We start from the raw sequence: 19,581 nt of genomic DNA on the forward strand, positions 1-19,581 counted from the left end.
TTGTCCATCACCTGCAGTGAGAAAAGTGTGGAAAATGATCAGTGTTTAGCTATAGGTGGAAGGTTCTCCCCTTCCGGATCCTGTTGTTATTTCTGCTCTCGCATTTGCAGGCAGACGGCCGCAAATGCACCCTGCCTTGTGCGTGCTCGGCGTTTGATAGGTGAGGATTTAATTGCTAAAGTCAGTGAAGTGAGTCACTGTGGTCAGACCTAAGTATTAATAATAGCCTGATACGTAAAGCTCGGTGGATTAGAGGAGCCAAACAAGAAGAATAAGGCTGTTAGAAACAGCGTGCTGTCAAGGAAGTATTTATATGATAGATAACGGATGGGAACTTTTGCTTGGCTTTTTAATTCTTGTCCTACTTTCACACTATCTGCATAAGGAGCATAAGAGGCTGACTAACATATCTTAAAAGTGAGAGTAAGGGACCTAAAACACCAAGCCAACAATCTGCTGCAGGCATAGATTAAACACTGGAGGTGGCAGCTGGAGGCTGCCTTTGTGGTGTGCTGGAGTTATTTTTCTTTTCCTTTTTTATGTCATGTGTAATCCTTATATGAGGGGAAACTGAACAGGTAGTCTGGCTTTGTAACACATTTCACATGTTGTTTCACCTGTTGTGTTATGTCTTCATGGACTTTGCATAGGATGAGATTACCAATTAAAGCTATAACAATTATCAGTGTTGCATTCAAATGCATATAGACAATTACATGTATTGATTTAAGTAGCTGACCATTTTTAAGTGGCAAGTATTGTGTTGCATGGAATACAGTACTTTACTGCAGAAATGGAATGATATTGTTGCAAAACCATGTTTGGAACATTAAAACTGGTAATCTTTTAACTTTCTATTGGTTGACTTGCGAAAGTGTCAATATGTGTTGAACTTTTTCACATTTGTCAGCTTACAACAACAGTGTCAAAAAATTTCACAATAGCTCAGTGTCCCTCAGAGTTTCAGAAATTAATGTTACCACAGATGCCCAGTCCAGTTTACTGTCTAGACATGACCCGTCATTTTAACACATTATTGTACTTCAATCTGAACCAAATTATTGTAGCTCTGCCTGCATGGGTCGGTCATTGTCCGACTCAGGTCTTGTTTCTGTTAGTCTTTAAGGTTTTCTTGTAAGATTGTATTTGGCTCCATTCATCAACTTTACCCACCTTCTGCAAAAGCCTCCCTGTACCATGACGCTGCTAACACTATGTTTCAGAGTGGACATGCTCTATTGAGGGTGACTGACACAAATAGTTTTCAGCTACAGATAGAGTATGTATGCTACATGGCTTACCACTCCTTCATGAAGGCTGGAAAGTACACAGCTAGTAGTGTAGAGTTCCCATGGACCTTTCAATGTTTTCTTTTTTTAAAGGCTTTGTTGGCTCTAGTGGCCTTAATTTGAGAGTGGTCAGACAGGAAATTGAGTAATGAGAGAGGAGGGGAAGACATGCGGCACAGTTTTATTGGGTCAGGAACCGAACCTGCAACAGCCGCATCGAGGATTAAGGCCTCCTTATGTGGGTTGCGCTCTTCGCCTGCACCACCACAGCACCCTGTGTCCTTTAACTTTTTCTCTGATAAAAACTATTCCTGCTGGTCAGTGTTGGTGGACATCCATGTCTTGGTACATTTATAGTTATCTCACATACTTTCCGGCCTCAGAAACTCTCTTGAAATGTTCTTTTATAGCCTGAACCTCCTTATTGTATCTTCAGAATCATTCCTGACCTCTGTGCTGTGTCCTTTGATCTTTATGCTGTTTGATCATTGATTAATAAAAATGTTGAAAAACAAGCATTATTTTTCCTTATTTTGCTTACTTCACAGTTGATGGATTGCAGTTTGTGGTTGTAATGTTACAAAAAAATGGGATTAAAATACATTTGCCGGACAATCTTTGAATTTTGACAGCCAAATTCAACTATACAGTAGGTGTTCTGGCACTAAGTTAAGGAAGGTGGAATGCCAAATTTATTAAGGCCGCCCCCTTTGTGCCAATGCCATCGTTCAGCTGTGCTGTCAAGGCTCAAAGGCAAAGGTCTGATGCATTTTACTAATGGCATATCAAAAGAATAACTTCAATATTCCCATTTCTGTCACACTGCTCTTGCAATGCTCTCTCAGCCCTCCATCGGGGAGCATTTAAAATGATGGAAAATGCAAAAAAAAAAAACCCAAAGCGGCTGGCTGAGCTGCTGCACAGTTCTGTAAAATGTGCTCAGTGCTGTCAGGATTGTTCATAAGCCCTCAAACTTACTCTTTTGTTCTCATTGCCTGGTCCTCTGCAAATGAAGCCTTGAAGTGAAGTTCCTGCCAGGACCTCCTGCTGAAACTGTTGTTGATGTTTAATAAAAGCCTGGGACAGAAACATCCTCCTCCTACAATAGTCACACTGGGAGGCCTCCATAATGGTGTCGACTGTACCTGCAAGGGAGATGAAAACTTTTTCTTTTTTTCCTGTTTTTGTGTTGATGTGTCAAACATATAGTTTGTGTGTGTTACAACATTATTTTAAAAGGTGGCTCTCTGCATAGACGAGAAGGTAGCAAGAATCCAATAGTTTGTTTTCAAATCTGCCCAACATGAATTTAGAAAAAAGCTTGGAAACTGCATTGCTGGAAGCCTGCAAATGGTACCATGATGGTCAATATTCTCAAAACCTTGAAACATACCATGAATGTGGAGTTTACTTTACTTACCAAAGCCTGATGGCAGAACATTTACACCATAGAAATGTTATTGTTATGGTTAAAGACAGGTTTAAGTAGTTCAACATGTCTGAGTTGTCGGCTTGGCCTTTAAATGTCCAACATTATAACTCAATGGCATAGTTGTGTGATGTGCTGGACAATCATGTCTTTCCACTGGCTACAGCATTATTTCTGCTGATAACATTTTGCCAGAATCTGCCTCTTCAGGAGTCTAGTAAAGTCTGCACCTCAATGGTTAGGGCTGTTTTGATATCAATAGAGAGAAAACCACACTATTTGGCAAGTGGTCATAATGTTAAGCCCAATTCCGGTAGGCTTTCGTATTGTCAAATAATGGTTCTAGTTACTCAGATTTAATTTGACATGTATCCAAGTGTTTGCCATACATTTGTTGCTCGGTTCTCCATGAAGGTTTCCCTTTCGCCTCATTCCCTTTTGCAAGTTGGAAAAGTGTTTGAATATGGAGAAAAATAAGGATTTTTGTGCATTGGTGAGATGTGCTGCTCAGGTCTCTGATCCATGTTGACCCCACCTCCGCTTACAGGACTTAAAGAATATGCATCTGATGTCTTGGTGCATCAAGACATCGCTTAAAAGTACAGTAGATCACTTTTAAGGGATCTACTAAAGTCCATAGGTCAGGGCTGTTTTGACATCAAAAGATGGCCATTATGTTATTGCTGTAGACTTTATTTCTTCAGTAACAAGACAGGGTGGTATTCTGTCCCTTTATGACATGATCACCTCGACTTGGATCTACAAAAAAAAAAGTTTTAGATAAGTTATGTGCAAACAGTGAAAACATGGCCAATTCAACAACACTCCTTGTGCATCTGACTGAAAGGCTCAGTTTAGTTTCTGTCTCTTTAAGGCCCTGTTCTGAGTACACTGCAAACATTTTCAAACACAGAGGATGCATATGTACTTTGAAGTGAAGCCTGGCTGAGATCTTATGCTATCTCGAGTCAAACTTCTTGAGAGAACATTTTTTTCCCACAGTATCATTGAATAAATGAATTTATTTCTTACTGAATATTATCCTAACACCTCTCTTGGATCCAAAAAGCAAAGTCAATCCCAACATAAAAAATATACAACTCTCTGATCTAAGCAGAAAAGCCTAAACTTTAGGCAACAGCAACCATGCGTGCCAGTAAAGCCCACAGTCAGGCTGGACTGATCTGTGTTGTTACAGAGAACCTTTCTAGTCGATACAGCCAAAGATTAACAGCCTCCATGACTGGACTGTCCCTTCTGCTGCTGCTGCTATGCTTATTACCACACGCATAGCTTCAGCACTATGCATCACATCATGCATTATGCAGAGTCAGGGCTGCACTGTGTCACATCATTTCTAATGCACCTATTTTTGGTGGTGTGCCACACTTGCTATAGCTCAATAGGTAAGATGCAAATATGTTACGCTACGATAAGATGAACAGTGAAGAAACAAAATCACTGCATTACTAATAAGGAGATGCAAGTTGATCAGGATGCAAGGTGTTATTGAGAGGTTAGAAAAGCTATTATTGGTGTATTATTGGTCCTTTTCTTGTTCTTGGACATACAGCCCATATAGAATAATGCCGAGAAATTGTTTTACGAAATATACTCTTCCTATACTTAGATGTGTCCTACATAGATAGTTTTTTTTGTGTTAGTGATTCCCCTGCAAAGAAAAACAAAAGGTCAAATAACATAATAATGTTATGTTAAGAAATAAAATTTTACACTGGCCTCGGTCTTTACATGGCAGAATGAAGGTTTGCATGTTGCTTTGTTTTTGTGCAATGTGCTAACAGGACAAATCATACTTGCTAACAATGCCTTGGTGCTTCACTATCGACCTTCTACAACTATGTCACCAAATCGCATTGTGGGGCAATGACAGATGTCGGAAGTGAAGTTTTCCCAAGTTGTTTTTGCCAATATAGCCATGGCTTCTATATGTTCATGTCAAAACAATTAGTCTGTGGATGTAGCGCATCTAGGTGGGGTTCATAGACAATAGTATTTCAAAATGTTGGAGATACTACTTAGAAACCGACTCATAGCTTCTCCGAGTCTGTTGATTTGATCAAATCAGCGACTTTTTCTTTTTCTGAAAAAAAAGAAAAAGCACTTCCCGTTACAACAGAGCAGACTACAAATCACACAAAAGTATTGGCTACATGACAATGAGGCATTTTTCTCCATGATCAAATACGCGTACCTTCTCTAAATTGCAATATTTTCATCTCACTAATCTTTATTTCTTATGAAGTATATGAATGTTAATCTTTTTACCTTGTAAAAAGTGTTCACTGCAAATCCTCATATACACCCGGGGCTGCCAGTCCTTATGAATGATGGCTGCTATCCATCTCAATCTTATTTCCTCATCAAACGGTATAGGCTACTATGTTTGATTTGCAACCTTGTGTGTTTGTTCAGCTGACTGCGCAGCACCCTATGACAATTTTCACTGCAAAATCAACTAAATAAAAGCGATTTTAGGCTACCATCTGTTTTTTTTTTACTAATTTTACAAGAATTCATTCACACATAGGTTGTTTTGGTGATTGTAAAAGCAGAGTGGGATGCTTTCTGAAGTGCGTGATGTCTTGCGCAAAGGGTCAATTACTTCTTTGAGCAGGACTTACGGTGCGTGTGGGTGGGTGTGTGTGCGTGTGCGTGTGTGCTTGGGTATGTCATACCTTTTGTCCTTTGTGTCTTTGCTCTGCACAGGGTGTGCTGCCCAACCCCTTGCTGTCCCCTTGGCATGCACAGCAGCAGGGCTTGATCCGTACCAGCATGCCCCAGCGCAGACACAGTGAGTTACTAACATTCTTCGCTGACGCTTCTCTAACATTCTATAACAAAATGCCTGTGTTCAAAAAAATTCCACCAGATTTTCAGTCAATTGCATATTTATTGTGTTTGTGAGGGATGTGTTTCACAGCTACAGGCAAATTTTGCTCATACCAGATTATACCGGAGATTACATTATATAAAAACTGGAAAAATTATGCACAAACAAAAGAATAAGCAAGTAACCAAACAGATACATGAAAAAGACACACAATGTATATAAAGGGAACAACATTTTTTTGTTTTTATTTTGCTCTGTGAAAACTGTGATCTTCAGTGTGGTCACCGTTGTTGCTGAGTGAAGAAGAATCAAACATAGCTATTTTCAGTACAGATGAGGTGTTCAAAAATAAGATCGGAGGAAATACGTGAGAATATTTTTCAAAGAGAACTCCAGACCTCTCAGGCTGCGAGAGAGCGAAAGAAAGCTAAACGTAGCAGACCAAAATTACTCACTTTTGTCCTTTTGAGCTTTTAAACTCTGTCATGGAACAAGCTAGATTTGAGGTAAGGGTATACACATTCTTGAGGGATTATCAACAGACTGATGTTTTTCAGCGCTAAACAATTTATTTGATAAATATGCTAAACTCTGATTGTTCTCCTTTCTCTGTTCTCTGTTTTAAAACAATAGTACGTTCAGAAATACAATAAAATATTTCAATACTGTTTTTAAAGTCTAGATCTCAAACAAATCAGAGTCGACAACTGAACGCTTTACTGGAGATGAGTAGTAAGATCCAAATTGGTGCATCTCTGCTATTGATTTCTTTTTCTTTTGTCTTTTTGTCGACTTTCAAGGCACGTAGTTGTTAATTTATTGATAATATATCTACTCCAGCTTACAGCAGGGATAGTTTCAATATGTTATGTTCATGAATAAAATACCAGTTCACCATACAGGCAATGTATATTCAGCCCTTGAAGAGTAAAACACACAACACACTCTTTGCTATAAACATAAGCCTGAAAGTAAACCAGTAGGACTTTATTAAAAATGACAAGAAATGCTGAAGAAATGTTGAGATTGTTGTCAAAACCAAAAGCTTTACTGAGCATAACAACAAAGCTTTTGTGAGTGTAGTGGTGTTAGTGGATAGACAAGGTAGGCAAAGAACAATAAGAATAGGTGAATAGCCCTCTGAAAATGCACATGTGAGTGAAAAACACAAAGAGAAGAAAGATGTGAATAAAGCTATCCACGCTGCTTTCTTTTTATGTGTCTCCCCAGGACTCAGCCTTTTATTGATAAGGAATATGTAAAAAAAAATGTAATGTAGCCGAGGTACATTTATTTCAGCACAATTAAGTCATTTCAATGTTTAGCTATTTTTTTACATACATAAATATAGCAGTGTTCAATGAAGGTGCTATTAGCTGCCAGTCTAATAGCAGTGAACAGTGATTTTTTTATTTTTTTTTTTGAGAAAAAAAAACCCAGAATATTTTGCCAGTGGAGGTTTTTATTTTCAGATTAAAGAATTAGACATCGAAGTTAATTAGGAAAATCCTAACTATACTTGACATCGCAAGAGTTTGTTTTTTCACCTAACATATGACCTTGTTTTGAAGCTTTGTTTTACTTCTGGGAAAAACATATCCAGCACAGTAAAAACTAAATAAATAAAATAAATACGTACTTCTTTCTCTTTAACCTGCAGCTATTTTTATCCATGCTGCCTGTCTTCAAAATCCCATCCTCCTCTCAAGTCTACACTCTCTGTCTCTCAAAAAATCTGAATGTGATTGAACCTCTCTCATTCGTTCTCCTCTGCCTTTGCCTCCTCATTGCATAACGCCTTGGGCTAGGAGTGGAACATCTAGTGCACTACTTCACTGACACAGCGTGGTACAGTAACCCTTTCTTTAATGTGAAGATGCTGCTCCCTCAGACCAACACACTGCACTGGAGTTTGGTGTCAGAGGGCATGACAGAAGCATGTCCTTGTACAGCTGTTGGCATGATTTGCTTTTGGTTTTTCAGCTTTTACTTTGCATAAATTCTAAATTGATTTTATAGATGATAATAAAGAGTCCTACAGTGTCTTGCAAAACCTTTTTTGTTCATATTTTGACACAAACACAAACTTTGACTGATTTTTCTGGGGTGGGGTTTTGTGATATGCCAACATAAAGTAGTGCATGTGCACGGAAGAAAAATGATAAATGGTTAAAAAACCTTTTTGCAAAAATGTAATAAGAAAAAAAACCTGCATTACACAATGTTTTGGAAGAGGCTGAATCTAAATCTGATTGCAAGACTTTTAACTTCTTTACAAAGAAGTAAAGTAGATGTGGAAAGCTGCTAGAGACATACCCCATAAGACCTGCAGCTGCATCTGGGACTCTGAAGTATTGACGAGGAAGGCTGAAAACATGCAGCGCGTTTGAAAGCCATATTTCTTTTTTCCTTCAGCTTCTAAAAGTCATGCACTACTATTTTAATCAAACCCACTGAAATCCTCAAACGTTATAGTTTGTTTTTGTGTTGAGATTAAAATATGAAAAGTTCAAGCATGAGTATGAAAATGTTTGTGATACACAGCTGATCAGCTTTGTGGGGTTTAAAAAAACTCTTTTATTTTCAACTTTGATTTGTCTTGTTTATTCCATCACATGAAGTCCTGTGCATGTTTTTCTTTTCTTTTTTTTTCTTTCCAGCTTTACCATTTAAGGTTCAAAAGTCACTCACATTTAGTAATGATCCTGTGTTAATGGGTGCAGATACATTTCATACCTGTAGTCCTCTGTGTAAAGCATGAAACAACTTATCTGTTCTTTTAACTCCGATCCAGCCCTCAGCATGGTACATCACAATATTGACGGTCTCATCCAGGCTTTTGCTACAATCATGTCCTTCAGCAAACTCTCACAATTTCTCAGTCTATATATTCCCCTTCCTGCATGCTGTTTTCCAGTCACTCGCTTACTCCTCGTGGTGATTGAAGCTGCAGACGAGACAGATTGCAGTTGGCCACAACATCTTCCAGGTGCCGCAAATTGGCACTTGGGTGAATTTCTGTTAATGCGATAGCTATCATTAGAAGTTGAGATATTTACCTGCATGACAGTGCATCAGAAAGCTCCGCGTGATTGCTGCAAATTATGAGTATCTGAAGCAGACACCTGTAGATGCAAATAATTACTGGCCGCAAGCCTGTAGGCATGTCATGCCGCCATCACACACTGTCTCCCCCTCAGCCAGGAGGAGGTATAAATACGCTGTGCCGTGTGGGCTAATGACATGCCTTACAATTAAAGGTGCCAGGTTACTGACATGCTTCCATTAATAGACTTTTCAGACCGGATTTGTTATGAACTCCAGATGAAACGTAGAATAAAGTCGGCTTTTAAAGTTTCTCAGCGTGAATGCAGACGAGATCAAAACATAAAATGGGATAAAAGTTGTGTTTTATCCACTTCGTTGATTATGCTCATGTCACTTGTTAACAAAGTGCATGGTGACATCTCCTGCTAATAGTGATTTGTCTTTTGAATTATTAAGAGTCATCAAGGAGTTCTTTCTCTCTGACACTGAATATGGGAAAACAAACTAATAACATAGTGGAATGGCAAAGATAATATGCCCTTATGCAAGAAGCACCACAAACATTTATTCATAAGACAGTTTGAGTTGCAAGTCTTTGACAAGAAAACAACAGTTTCTCTTGGCAGAATTGGTCCAAAAATAAGCTGCAGAGTGGCAGGGGGCCAGGAGATGGAGCTGTGGTGCCTAACATTGTACCCCAACTCACAGCAGAAAATGACCACTGGTGGAAACATACACAGCAAACCTGACCAGTGCAGCTATATATATATATATCTGTGTGTGCATCCTTTGAGATCCTCTTACCTTCTACTCAGAGGAGCATAGTTGTGCTAAGATGGGATTCAGGCTCATTAGTAGCTGTTCATGGTTTCAGGTGGGTTGAATACTGCAAGATCCTGCCAAGGCACAGAGGTCCCAATAGACCAGATGCTCAGATATCCAGAGGTAGAATCTGGATATCTGGATATTGATGTTTACAGATCTATGTGAAACTCAACGGCTCATGTTAGAAACAGCATGAAGTGTCTGTATTGATGTTCCGGGCTACTTAGAATATGAACACAAATCGACTTTTTCTGGAATAAATCTGAAGTGGACGTGAAGAAACGTTGAAGTTGGCTTGCTATGTTGTACAACCCCTTGGATTTATTTGTGTTTTGTCACAGTACAATTGCACAGTTGGAAGATTTTGTGGGGATTTATAGTGCTAAAATAATATCTGCATTATTTTATCTTTATTAAAGATATGTAGGATCACAATATTTGTTGCAGTAAATGTGTGCGATAATTGGAAAAAAACCAGTATGGTTTCAGTATTTGGTCGGCTTTTGTAGTTTATTTGCTTGAATGGGGGTTAATTGCAGCAGATTCCAGTATTAAACAATAACATCGCAATTTTGTGTTTTTCCTAAATAGAAATCTGAAAAGTGTGGCAAGAATTTTCTGGGATAATCCCATCTCAACACTGTGTAGATCCAGCCTTCATTGCAGTTGTTAGACTACATTGCTATCAGCATTGCACATTTTTAGCCAGTTTTATTTGACAAATATCTCAGTCAGGGGGAATTGAAAGTGCCTGTAAACTATGCTTTTCAAGACTTCATAGAGGTTTTTTTTTTTTAGGTTTTGCCTTGGCCATCCTTACACATAAATATTTGATCTATAAAGAAATCAAGCTAATCTTGCAGCTTTTGCTGTATGTTTATGTATTATTTTTCTCTAAATGAAGTCATTTTGAACAAAAGAACAATAAAGGTTATACTAATAATTTGCTACTCAACTTATACTATTTGTACCTATATTTTTATTCATCTTATTGGATTGATGTCGTGCTGGAACGTGAAACCCCACCATAGGTTTATCAGTTATTTTAACATCCTCCAACACATTTCCTTCAGATGGGACAGCTTACCTGACTCAGCTAAAAAAGAGGGAGTCCCACAGCATGATGCTGCCACCATGAGGTTTTAAAATCCAGACAGAGTATTTACGTTTGATGTTCATTATTATTTCCCACCACCTATTGCTTTTTGCATGTTTAAGGTGTTATTTTGAGTTGGTATGTGATATGTTGAGGTTTGTTGCTGTAAAATGAAAAGTTCCATAAGATATGAAAGATGTGGGAAAACCACTGTATTGTTTTGTAAAAACAATTCTTTTAAGACTGGAATGTGAAGAGATCAGAAAGAAGAAATCACTGCAAAAACCGGTCCTGGTTTAGATGGTTAGCTTCAGTTTAAAACTGCAAGCTTCTAAAGGGAAAAATGGTCATTTATTATGATTTTGTTGTCTCTAAGATACCTCTGGTTTAATTGTCAGGTGGTTCAACAACCCCACATGCAAAATGACTCAACAGAACCCAAAAAACTTCTTCCCTGCTTGTTTTTAAACCGTCCTGTGTGTCGTTGCTTTTCCCCATTTTGGGAACAGTTAGGGGCCCGTCAAAGAAAACAGGCTTCATTTTGAAGAGTAAACAAACAAGTGGGGAAAAAGGCAGAATGTTTGTATGTTTTCTGAAAATTCATTCACGACAGCAAAATACTTAGCAGCGTGGTTACCATGGGGATCACAAACACACCACCTCTGAAACAATGACTATTTGCTGTTTTCTCTCTCTTTTAAAATTTATTTATTTATTATTTTTCCTTTTTCTCCTGCAGCCTCCAACGCTACAGCCTTTCAACCCCTATCTCAACGTGCAGCCACACCAGGAAAGATTAATAAAAACTCCCCCCACCGGGGGCCACAGTAAGCTCACGCGGAGCAGATCAGAGGAAGCGACTTGCAAAGATAATGACCGTCCTCTTGAAGCCACTAAAGTAGACGTGTCAGGGGAGGGTGGCTCTGACAAGCTGAGTCATCTGCCCAGGACCAACCTGCGCTGCCCCCGCTCCTGCGCTCCATGGGGAATAACTGGCACAGACGGTCCAGCGTCAGCACCTCCGTCCGCTTCGCAGCTTGGGCGGAGAGCTCCCGCTGCGCCAGCACAGAACTCTGACGCGCCGAGATCGGCTCGCCCTCGCACGCTGCAGCCTCCTCGCGTCCACAAGCCGACGTCTTTACCCACGTTGGATTCAGTTGGTGTTGGCGGCTCGGCCTCTCTGAAATCGGGCCGTTCTTCAGGGCCTCCGGCTCACCAGACAAAGCAGCTGCCGCCTCCGACGAGAGGCCTTCCCTGCTTTAACGCCGAACCCCGGGGGCAGGCTCCAAAGCTGTGTCAAACTTCTCTTCTTCAGCCTCTCAGAACTTCAGAGCCTCGCTGAAATTCACAGGGAAAGTTGGGGAAGGTGTCATTCAAAGTCTTTGGGGCAGTCAGGATCCCTTTGAGTCACTCCTTCCTCCCAAAGCCAAATAATTCCCCAAGGAAGCGAATGACATTGTCAGTGAAATTCAACCTCTTCTTTCCAGGGCATATTAGTTGTAGATTTTTTTTTTCCTTTTCCTTTGACTTATCTCGGTAATTAGGGGTTGACTGTAGTTTTGTTCTGTGACTGCTAATGGTGCAATTTTTACATTGGCTGCCAAAACTAGATGGTAGGATGTGTCATTCAGAATGGATTTTATATTACAAGTCAATTTCATTAGCTTTGCACATGTCAATGAATACTGAAGGTGGGGGAAAACAAGTTTCACACTTTGCACTTGACATTTTTTTTTTCTTTTTTGCATTTTGTTTTTCCTTGCAACAGCCCCCGGCTAATGTCCCGTTTAAAATTCCAGGACTTGTTAACTTTAGACAGCTTTGCCCTTTGACACACAGGTGCATTTGGTTTTTAAACACAGAGTCGATGTGATTGTGACCTCTGCTGTGCCTTAGAAGGCCCGGGGGGAAATGGGAGCGAAAACAAGAAGTGAGACTGAGTCCGAAAAAAAATAAATAAATAAAAGGGGGAGGAGAGCGAAAGGAAAAGTGAAAAGCACAGCAGCAGACTGAAAGGCTAATTTGTCAAAGCCCTCTGAAGCTTGTCACTTCCGGACAGAGAATATGTGCATGTGTAAACGTGTTTGTTGGTGTGTTCATATGCTGAGTGAAAGGGCTTTGAAGAGCAAAGGAAAACAGCTCCCCCACCATAGCTGTGTGCATCATTGTAGCTCAGTTGACTGTACTGTGCTTATATTTTTGGGTAAACATTACAAACTCTGCACATTTTAGCAAAAGGGGTCGTTGACCCTCCGTTGAAATGCTTTATGATGTAAATATAGGAGCAGAGAAAAACAATACCCCTCTGTTAGTGAAGCTGTGTCAATAGCAGTGTCCCGGTCAAAGTAACAGAACATATCAGTATAATTACGCTTAAAGGCATGAGAGTGTGCATAAGTAGAAAACACTAAGAAGAAAATAAGTTTTATTGGAATAAAGTCACTGTTTGAGAACGTATTTTTTTAATATCCAAACCCTGAAATCAGTTCTAGAAGACAAAAACAGAACCAAATCTGTTGATATTGCAATTTAAAGTAGACATAATGAATAAAGTTCATGACGTGTCCCAGTGTGCCAAGTAAACCCTAAATATTGGAAGTTGCAAGCAATTTGTTCCCGTTACTCAAAGATTGAATCAAATTCGGTTTACTTTAAAAGCACAGCAAAAGATTCAAAATGAATGTAATCTTCAGGGACCTTACAAAACAAACAGATTTGGTTTATGTACAGAAATAAAAAAGTTTAAAAAAAGTGTCTTTAAAATGATCTAATTTAACAACCTATGCTGCATAAGAAGAGAACACTTTGTGCTTTTGTAATTTTAGTTATTTTTTTTGACCCAAGTTTTTTCAGACACAACTTGTGTCTCATCATACTGACCACTCATCACTTACTACCTGGAAAGGGTGCATTCTGTACCGGCTATGGCAACTGACTAATTTTCTATATTTTAGTCATAGTTTTCTATGAAGTACTGCAGTTATGTGCCTCCAATATTTATCTTTCAGGAAGAGGTCAGCTGAGAGATTTCATGTGATCTGGGGTTATAGTCTGACAGTTAAGTAGCCATGAAATAGAATTTCAATGAAAATGAACGAGGAATAAACTACAAGTGAGATTTAAATGCAATTCGCAGAAATGCTCAACTACAATGAAAAATACCACTCATACGATATGGTTTTAAGTAAACCAAACCACAGGGCATCATTACAGAACTCATTATTTTGGTATGCAGTTTGCACTTCTTCAGCTTTTACTACCTTTTAAAGTGAACACTTATTGACTTAATTGCAACTGCTAACGGAGAGAAAAACAACAAGAACAAACAAACAAACAAATGTGCCTCGAGTTGTTTACCAAGGAAGGGTACTTTTGAATTTCAGCGATCTACTTGTAAAGGTACACTGAATGCAGATTGTTTGGTTAGCATTTAGTTTTGCTCTAAGCTGCATGAGTTTGCCATCTGAGTGGCAATCTGTGTATGGGTTGTTCCTCTGTTGGCTGTTCCTCTCCATCCATGTTCAAACCCAGGAGGAACAAGACTTCATCTTGAAATGAAATTGGGCATAACTTATTTCCTTTTTTATTTGTGATTTTAAAAGATTGTTTTAATATATTTTGATAATGGTTAATTTATGTATATCTGTTTCCTTCCGTTATATCTTAACAAAATATATGTATTTGGTTCGAAAACTATGCAAAAAGTAGTTTTGTTTTTATTAGAGCTGTACATTATTTTGAATTCCAATCACCTGTGCATTATGTGCACAGTGGCAAAAGGCTGCTTGGATTTTGCTGGTTTATTGTAATTAACCAGAAAACTTAGGCTTTAAGACCCAATATGCTGAAGCTAGCATACAGTGGTGTGTGGACATTGTTTTTGAAAGAGCAGAGTAAAGACAATGTTGTTAATAAGCTCAGTTAGCGCCCAATATTCAACAATAAAATAACAATTACATGTTTTTCCAATATTTTGAGGTCCTTGTTGTATTTAAAATGCCTTTCCTCTTGTTCTAAGAAAACAAATTGACATTTTTCAGGAAAACCTCTCACCTTAATGCTGCTTATTTGTTACAGCTAGTGTGCAGGCAGTACCTGATCAAAACCCGCTGCTTGAGCTCTCTGGTCAGAGCAGACCTGTTGACAGCTGTTCAATGGTTCACATGCTGAAACAGGGTCAGTGGTGTTGCAAGAAAAACATAATTATAAATGAAAAAAACAAACAAACAAAAAAACAAGCGATATTCTTATTCAGGGCCCCATAATATAGTGGCATGATATCAAAACATATTTCTGCCAACCCTATTCCTAAACACCAACCAGTAACAGCAGTTTAACAGGGATTAATAAAAATAAAAAAAGTAAAGCTGCTGTCTTACTCTATCTGTACATCCGTTGGGAGGATCCAAGCGGGTTTTTTTCCCCCTCCGTTTTCCTCCTCGCACATCTCTTTGGATAGATCAAAGGTATTAGCGGTGTGTTTTCAGGTAGCCAGCCTCTGGGGCTTCAGTGGTCTCTCTGCGGGTGTTTTTGGAGAGCTGTGTTTATCATCCCTTCGCAGAGTCCTTTCCGCAGTCAAACGCTCATGAAGTGTCCCCGAATGGAGAGCAGCAGTGTGTTAAAAAGGCCTTCTGACAGCGACGCTGCTCTCTTCTCTGTCACGCCGCGTGACCGCTCGCTGTACGCCTCTGGCGGTGTCCGGTCTACTGCGTCCAATAATGCACCCCGCGCAGACGGAGTGCGACAGACCCACACGCACGCGCGCGCGCGCGTACACACCGATCCAGCGTAGCGTGTGTGTGTGCGTTGTTAAGCGAGATGCAGAGACTCACGTGTACAGGAAGTGTTGCTAAACTCAAGGAGAGAGGACAGTCAGAGGAAACGCACGCATCGTCTCCCACGGCTATACCACACGCTGCACGTGCGCCCTTGGAACTTCTTAGCATTTGTTGCGCTAGAATCAACTAGCAGCTGTAATTACCGACGCTGTTTGCAAATAAGATTTCTTATGTCTTCTTTTTTTGGGGGGAGGCCAAATTTGTGGAGGGCACAATCACTAATTTTGCTGTTACCAGGTCTTACCACCTGAGCTGTGGTAGTCTCTGCAGCTCCTCCAGAGTAACTGCGGGCTTCTAGGGAACTTCTGCCTGTCATTTGAGGTGGACAGAATTGTTCTGTGTCCTGACGAAATCTTAGAAAAGTTCAAGCGGAGTGAATTTTTTTGGCAAGACGCAAATTAGTTAATTCAGTTCATACTGATCCTGCTGCAGATCAGATGAAAATAAGTATCTCTTTAGATTACCCTGGAAGTGCATAGGGCTTGTGTGTGTGCAGGCGTGTGTGTGTGAGTGAGAATTTATACCGCAGACAAAGCATGTTTACCTATTGGAAGGCTCGACATTGTGCCAAACCAGCCAAGCGGTCGACAGGGTTCTTTGAAGCCAAGAAAAACATTTTTTTTTCCTAATGAAATCGGAAACAGAGATGGAGAACAAAAAAAAAAAGGAAAAGAAAACGCACAACGTGAAAAAACGAAAAGGGAAGGGATGAGATTCTGTAATGGACAATGATGTTGATAGGCTAAATGTTGTGGGCAGGTAAACAAAATGCTCAGGATATTATCCACATTGGGGTCCAGAGAGTAGGCTGATCCTGTCAGCAGGGTCGCTCAGCGATGCCAAATAGGAGATCAGTGCAGCTTGTTATGTTTGCTCAAGTTTGTATATATGCATCTCCAGACACTTCTGGCTGCCAGCATTTGCATGTGTCCATAGCAGAAAGAGAGAGCGAGGGAGAGGGATGTGTTTTCCAAAGCCTACCCATGCCAAGTGAAATGGGGTTGTGTCGTTCTGTTTTCCCAATCTCCAAATCAATGACTGTGCTCAATTCAGCAATCGGGCCAATCAGTCTCGCTTGCTACGCTGTAGCAAAACCCTCAACAACCAGAAAGCTGCAGCGCCAAATTTGATTAATTAGAATATGAGATGTGGTTTTAAGGCCAACAAATTGCAAAGCTACTGAGCAAAAAAAAAGGTTCTGCAGTGTTACACTTAATGACAACAGAGTGTACCGCTAATTATTTTTATTGTGGGCTTTTACGCATCTCTAAAGATGCTTTTTTTTTTTTTTGGCCTTGCAACAGCAACCAGGAGACATCTCAGAACTTACAAACGACAAATTTGTTGATGTTTCAGGTTTACAACGAAGTAACGTAAACAATACAAAGTGGTATGATACGTTTGGTGTCTTAACTGTATGTCAGAGATGGATATATATAGACTGGACATATAAAAGTAGGCAATTACACTCGCTGCGCTTAATTTAACTTAATGGCTTTGAGCTTTTTGCTTTGATTTCATAGCCAATTATGCAATTGACATTTCACATAAAAAAAAAATAAAAACAGGACATGATTTTATCCAAATGAAACTATAGAAATTTCATATAGAAATAAAGTGATTTTTTAAAATGTTTGATTTGAAGGCTGTTATAAAAATTATTATCCACTGCTGCTTGCATTTTTGTTTTTTACTACCCCCTCATGTGCTCACGACCAGGAGGGAAAGATTAAATGGCTCTTCTGATTTTAAGAGGCAGTTATTCCATATCCACCTCAACAGCACTTGATCATCTTTACTATCCAGCTGTGCGTTTTTTAAACTACTAACCAATATGTAATTACAATTAAAAACCACAGCTGGGTAATGAAGCATGGGTCTCATACTTTTAATAAAAGAATCATGAGGGGGGGGAAATCAGCAAATTGTGCTTTTTAGGTTGATAATTTCATAAAAGGCACATTTGGGAGAACTCATGGCCGACCAGTGACTTTTCACATAATTGATCTGAGGTGTGAAGCATTTAAATGTTATTTGGGCTACTAAGGGTGCAACGTTACATGCTTTACCTGATTCTTAAGCCGCAATGGACACCGCTTTAGGTCATAAAGTGAAAGCAAATGGCAACAACAATGATTGTCAAATACATTTCAGTTTTTCTGATTGGTTAATAATGAAATCTGATCATTCCAGTCTGGTCTGGTCGTCTTCACAAACCACTTCCGCGTGTTTTAATTTTGGCGAATGTAACCAACTCGTGCAGTGTACTGAAACATTTTGCTGTGGCTGTAAACCTCTCCAGAAAAACAAAAAACTAAAAACAAACTTGCTATAAATAAAAAGGGGGAAATCGCAAAAGCAATGCAAACACATGTACACTGATCTTTTCCTTTATGCCCTATGTGATGTCATCAGACATATGTACAGATGGGGGGGTTGTTTTTGCAAATTTATATGTTATTCTAATGAAGTAATGCTTTACAAAAACATACAAAAAAAGTGGAAAGAATGACCATGGCATTTTGTTCTTTTGGTAAAATGAGTAAGATTGATTTCACAGGACACACTGGCTCACAGGTTTAAGACAAAACTTAAAGTTTGATAGTGAAAGTATGAATTTGTTCATCCTACTGCTCTTGCAGCAGTTGGATTTGCATAATCTGCTATTACTCGTACATCGTGAAATTCATCAGACAAAATACTCGCCTTATCAAGTTCTTCAGAGCTGAATCACCAACTAGACGTTTTGCAGTGTTTACAGATAATGCTCAGCAGTGGAGCGATTTGTATTTTCTCCCATATTATACAAGGTTGCTGTACGTTATCTACTATATCAGCTGCTCTCAGCTGTTACAGCCTAAATCCAGTGTAGAGTACAATACTAAAAACAAAACAAAGCAGAATGTTGCACTGAATCTTTAGCATCAGTTTATGCAAATAGAAAAAGAAAGCATAGTATGCTTCTAAAATATCTGAAGCACTTTACGTTGCACTAGTTGTACATGGAAGGTAGGCAAAATTTGTCATTTATTTCAGTGGGATTTTTTTCAGTTTGGATTTTGTATGAGATAAAAGCAATGACCTAGTTCTAAATTTAAAAAAAAGAAAAGCTTGTGGGTTTTTTTTTTCATATTTTATGTCTGGTTCTTTAAAATGCTATTTTGATGTGAGCAGCTTGTCTTAGATGGATGAAGAAGTGTGAGTAAAAAAGAAATGTGATGCTGCGGGATCAGCGAGACGCCACAGGTGAACGCACACAAGTCATTAAACTCAAAGAAAAATAAACCTGCTGATCTCAAGAAGCCACAGTCTCAATTTCTTCTGTCTTTTTTACTCTCTGCTGCTGGTATTTCTTTAAGAATAAAGTTTGATTCTGTAACAGATGTGCTGTGAGATAATTTCTTTGTCAGTTTATTTCTGTATTAGTTCACAGAAACTCATCTAATGGCAGAAGTGAAAAAAGACAACTTTCATGAATTAATGAAAATAACCTCAACCTAAAGTGTGCACAATACCATATTACATCCCTCATTATAAATGTATTCTATTATATATATATATATATATATATATATATATATATATATATATATAATGTATATATTCACACATCCATCCATGTTTTTTAAATGGAATTAGATTTTGATACAAATAATGTAAAATAGCTGCATTCGTCATGATTTTAATATTGATTGTTCAGTACAATAATTTTTTTAAACAGCTCATTCTTGATTTCTTAGCCCATTTTTCCTCATTCACTCACTCGTTGACTCCTCAGACCCTCCTTTCCCTCTCTGAAATCCAAAATGAGGGCGTATGCAAGCGAGTGACTTTCCAACTGTAACCTAGCAAATGTTATATCTTAACATCTCGCAGTGAGAAAATATTTATTAAAGAGCCAAATTTAAATTCCATATGGAAGTATACTATGAACGTCCACACATATACCCAAAGATGACCTGAATATCTCTCCATTCTTGTGACCACTCTGTATCAAGGGGTTGAATTCATCCATAATGCAACCTTGGTAGACATTTCCAGGCCTGATTTGTAATCACAAATAAGATCTGGTTCCTTCACGTTTCAAAAAGGAAACCATAATTTAAAGATATCATGAAGCTGGGAATGACAGGAAGGCTTGGCTATGACTATGCTACTGTTTTTTCTTTTATGTTGACAGATCAAATTAAAGTAAGTAGCAT

At 38.9% G+C, this 19,581-nt stretch overlaps 1 protein-coding gene across 2 annotated transcripts in view; it reads left to right on the forward strand.

The window, feature by feature from the left end:
* ccser2a (coiled-coil serine-rich protein 2a) overlaps positions 1-18,762 on the forward strand; it is a 61,698-nt gene extending 42,936 nt beyond the window's left edge. The window contains exons 10-11 of one of the 2 annotated variants that reach the window (XM_032553524.1): positions 5,449-5,533; positions 11,281-11,499. In XM_032553524.1, coding sequence (XP_032409415.1) covers positions 5,449-5,533; positions 11,281-11,372 — 177 coding nt within the window. In that variant the 3' untranslated portion in view covers positions 11,373-11,499. Of the gene's footprint in view, positions 1-5,448; positions 5,534-11,280 lie in introns of both variants that reach the window. The other variant, XM_032553523.1, reaches the window with a different exon arrangement.
* Positions 18,763-19,581: the final 819 nt, after the last annotated feature.

The sequence above is a fragment of the Xiphophorus hellerii genome, chromosome 22 (assembly GCF_003331165.1).
Source record: "Xiphophorus hellerii strain 12219 chromosome 22, Xiphophorus_hellerii-4.1, whole genome shotgun sequence".
Classification (NCBI taxonomy): Eukaryota; Metazoa; Chordata; class Actinopteri; order Cyprinodontiformes; family Poeciliidae; genus Xiphophorus; species Xiphophorus hellerii.